The sequence below is a fragment of the Loa loa genome (genome assembly GCF_000183805.2).
Source record: "Loa loa unplaced genomic scaffold supercont3.534, whole genome shotgun sequence".
NCBI lineage: Eukaryota > Metazoa > Nematoda > Chromadorea > Rhabditida > Onchocercidae > Loa > Loa loa.
This window is the reverse complement of record NW_018108714.1, coordinates 12,144-15,961: the sequence shown is the minus strand read 5'-3', so window position 1 is coordinate 15,961 and position 3,818 is coordinate 12,144. Positions and strand designations below refer to the sequence as shown.

General features: G+C 34.0%; 1 protein-coding gene across 1 annotated transcript in view; it reads right to left on the bottom strand.

Annotated features, from left to right (window-relative positions):
- Positions 1-1,125, bottom strand: part of LOAG_18793 (variant SH3 domain-containing protein) — a gene marked incomplete at both ends in the record, with an annotated part of 13,864 nt that extends 12,739 nt beyond the window's left edge. The window contains 4 exons of the mRNA XM_020451455.1: positions 121-253; positions 393-622; positions 708-809; positions 946-1,125. Coding sequence (XP_020304760.1) covers positions 121-253; positions 393-622; positions 708-809; positions 946-1,125 — 645 coding nt within the window. The remainder of the gene's footprint in view (positions 1-120; positions 254-392; positions 623-707; positions 810-945) is intronic.
- Positions 1,126-3,818: the final 2,693 nt, after the last annotated feature.

Below are 3,818 nucleotides of genomic sequence, written 5' to 3'. Positions count from 1 at the left end.
TTCATAAAGAGGGAGAGAAATAGAGGTAATTAAATTGTAGGTCAGGACAAGTACCTTAATGTGTTATCAATTCGTAAAGTGCTGGAAAATAAAAAAAAAAAGGAAAAAAAGAACTAATACCTTGACTGAATCAATCAGATGCATGGCAACACAAAATTCTTCTACGCTAAGCCGTCCATCCTTATTATAATCTGATAAATTCCAAATTTCAGCTAAGACGGAATTCGGCAACTGGCTTTGTGCCAAAATATTTCTGAAATAAATACCTGGTAAGTAAAAATTGGAGAATGTTATGTTAAAATATCATTTTCAAAAACAAACGAAGTTAAACACTTCAAAAACCAATACAACACAATAACATTTGATATTCGGAATGTTTCTCAAATGCTTACCTTGCATGGACACCACTGAGTGATCCAATTCTGGTTTTGTCAAGCTGATTAAATTGCTGACAATATTTCAATTTGTTATGATGCGGTATTGTCCAGTCACCTTGTATCTTCCCAGAAGTCATCAAATTTTGCGCTACAGCTGGTGGGCCTCCGCTATAAGTCATCACTGGCCTAACCATTGGCGTTTGAGTGATCAGTGGGGGAAGTGATGGGGTTATTACCATCGGAGGCTGTAAAAAATGAGTTAGAGAAATGATACGAGAAAAATGGATATATATCAAAAAATTAATCTAGAAAAAAATTCATGTAAAATACCTTTAAGGAGACCGGAAGAGTTGGTGGTAACGTTGCACCAGCTAATACCGCACGAATCAAATGCATGGCAATCGAAAACTCAATTCGGTCCATCTTACCATCCTATAAAATTTGACCAGTTTTGCAAACGACACACCAGAAATACTGAATCCACATAATGGTGCCGAAAAATTATTCTCGAACCGATTATATTAAAGTGAATCCAATTAGTATTTCGAACGAAAAGAAACGCCCTTACCTTGTTGTAATCAGCCAAATGCCACACCTGAGCCAGAACTGCTGGTGGAAGACCAGATTTCATGAATAAGGGTCGTGCCTGTTCACCGGAAACGAATCCATTTACTGGATTAAGAGACGAGAATTGGATATCATTTTCTCGCATTTCTGCTTCAGTTATTACCCACGGTGTACCACTCATTGTCTAAAACAAACAAATAAACAAAGAAAAAAAGTGAACTAAAATCTAACTTTCAAAACTGCATTCATCGACTTCGTGCATTATGAAAGGGTTTTTTTCTTTTAAAAAAAAAAGTCATCCATTAAAATACGCTGTACATAAAAATTGCATAAAGCAAATCATTCAATAAAACAAGTCATAAGTCAGAGTACAAAAACATGAATCACAAAAGATTCATGCCTCTACTCCCGTTCTCACATCAGTAATTCAGACACAATGAAGAACTGCACCATTTAAGCCTAAGTTAAGTATGCCCGAAAAAAGAGAGGCAATTCAATGATTCACTAGATGATACAACATTACACCGTGCTAGATAAAGCCCTATCCATAGATCTGTGTTCTTGAAAATGACCAATAACGCCAGTTGTCTAATGATTTCATTTAGTCCGTCTGTCACATATGCTCTTTTGATGATTCCATAAAAAATTTCTTCTTAAAATTAGAAAAAAAAAGTATTGGCAAGAGCTACTCCGCCTATCTGGAAGAGAATGGTCGTTTTACATTAGGGCGTATTCTCCCACCCCCCCCAATCTCACTTCATCGGAAGCAACGAATGTTTGTTTACAAACTCTTCTTTTTTCATCGAATTATTGGCTGGCAACTATATGATTTACCTTTCTTTTTTTCCACTTTCTCTGTTTATCTGTCCACGTTTTCATTCCAGTATGGAAAATGTTGACGAATAGTCTTATTTGTTATTTCTGTTCGCCTGTCCACGTTTTTCATTCCATCACACGAGTAAATGTTCACACATATAAAGCCTAATAATTTGAATGAGATAAATAATATTAATAAGTGATAATAAAGCATGTCTACATACTTTTCATTCATATTACACCAACCAAAATTTAATTAAACGTTTATCCATCTAATTCGTGCTTAATTTCTACATTTGTTTGTCCGGATTTTTTGATACGAATTTCCCTTCCGTTCTTTCCGTCTGTCCAGCCATATCTTCCACTGTTAATCACTGTTAAATGACGTAAACAAGCGATTCTGCAGCAGATTCTACGCCGGAAGTATGAAATATCAGAAGTCGTCATGGAACACACGCACGCGTCAATTTCTAACGTTATTTTCGGTTGTTCCCATGTCTCAAATTATTTATGTTCGTTTTATCTTGCTTGAAGTTGTATTATCTGTTGGGAGATTTTTGTAAATCTTAAAATTTCAATGCTAGAATCTTCTCATTCATTGTTGAAAATATCTGAAATTGTATGGATATCAAGTAGTACATACGTTCAAACAATTACAGAATAAATATTTCGATTTGTATTTGATAATTCTATGATAAAACATATCTGATCATTTTCAAGGTTAGATATTTTTAGGTAACGTCATGAATACTCTCACTTGATAGTCATATAAATTGCCATCCTAACATTGATGCAATTCATCTAATTCTATAGTAATGTAACAAACCGTGTGTGATGTCATTAACAAAAGGAAATTTTTAAGGAGTCAAAATTATCATTGTTAGAGAATTAAATCGAACTAAAAAACAACGAGTAAAAATAAGCCGTTAATAAATCTAAACAATGAGATGATCTAACGGATTTCTCCGCAGTTCTGACTGGCTCAAAGGTACTTAATGCATGGATGTTTGTGTATGTATATGTGTGTGTGTTTGTGTGTACATGTGTTTGTGTATATGTATGTATGTATGTAAGTGTGCTTAAAGGATATATTACTCGTAAAGAATATTGAAAAGGAGTGGAGGAAAGGAGAGGAGGGAGGAGGGGGTGGCAAGATTTGGTCGATAAAATGTAGTGAAAATGAACGGGTGAGGTGCTTTTAGCGTATACTCTGAAGAGCATTCACAATTCGTCATCTTGAAAACGGCAAATGCATTGAGAGAAGTTTAGACAGCCACAAATCAAAGGGGTATGCATGGAAATTATAAATTTAAATTAAATTGACGTCAAAATTTTAAGCAATACGGAAGGTAAGCAAAGGTAGTATGATACAATATGATAGTGAACAGTATGTATTTTCAGGATATTTCGATCAAACATATTTTTCATTAATTGAGGTCAACCGTAACGGTTTGTTTATCTTTGTTTCTTACCGCAATGATGATGTGCAAATTGTTTGCCCACTCATGTTGTTGTATTTTGTCAAATGAACATATTGATTGAAATCTTGATGAACTGATTCCATCCATTATATAACCTTTCACTTCTTAATAATAACTATCTCTTAGTTGTATAGGTGTAAATTTTGATCGATCCAAGGTTTCATTTTTATTTTGGTGGGTTATTGCCACCTACTTCGACAAATTGTGCGTTTACTTTTCAAATGTTTGAAAAAGTGTTGCGAGAATTTTCTGAAGTTGCGCAGTTTGATACAAGATGTGAGATTTTATTAAAATTTGTGCTACTTATCTTTTGATAAATGTTGGGCAGTTTTTCTTTTTTCTTTTTTTTTTATCGAAACTGAGGTCTTTCAATCCATTATAAAAAGGCGTAACTTCCTCTAAGATTTTATGAATTCCAGTGACTGTTATCATTGAAGAATTTCTAATTTTCAGTTCCTCGAAAGTTTCAACGAATTTTCAATTTAAACTACTACGTTTATTACTACACTAGCAGATTTTTCACCTGGGTTGCGTAACAATTCAGTGATAATGCCATTATTGTACCAAATTTTTGGCG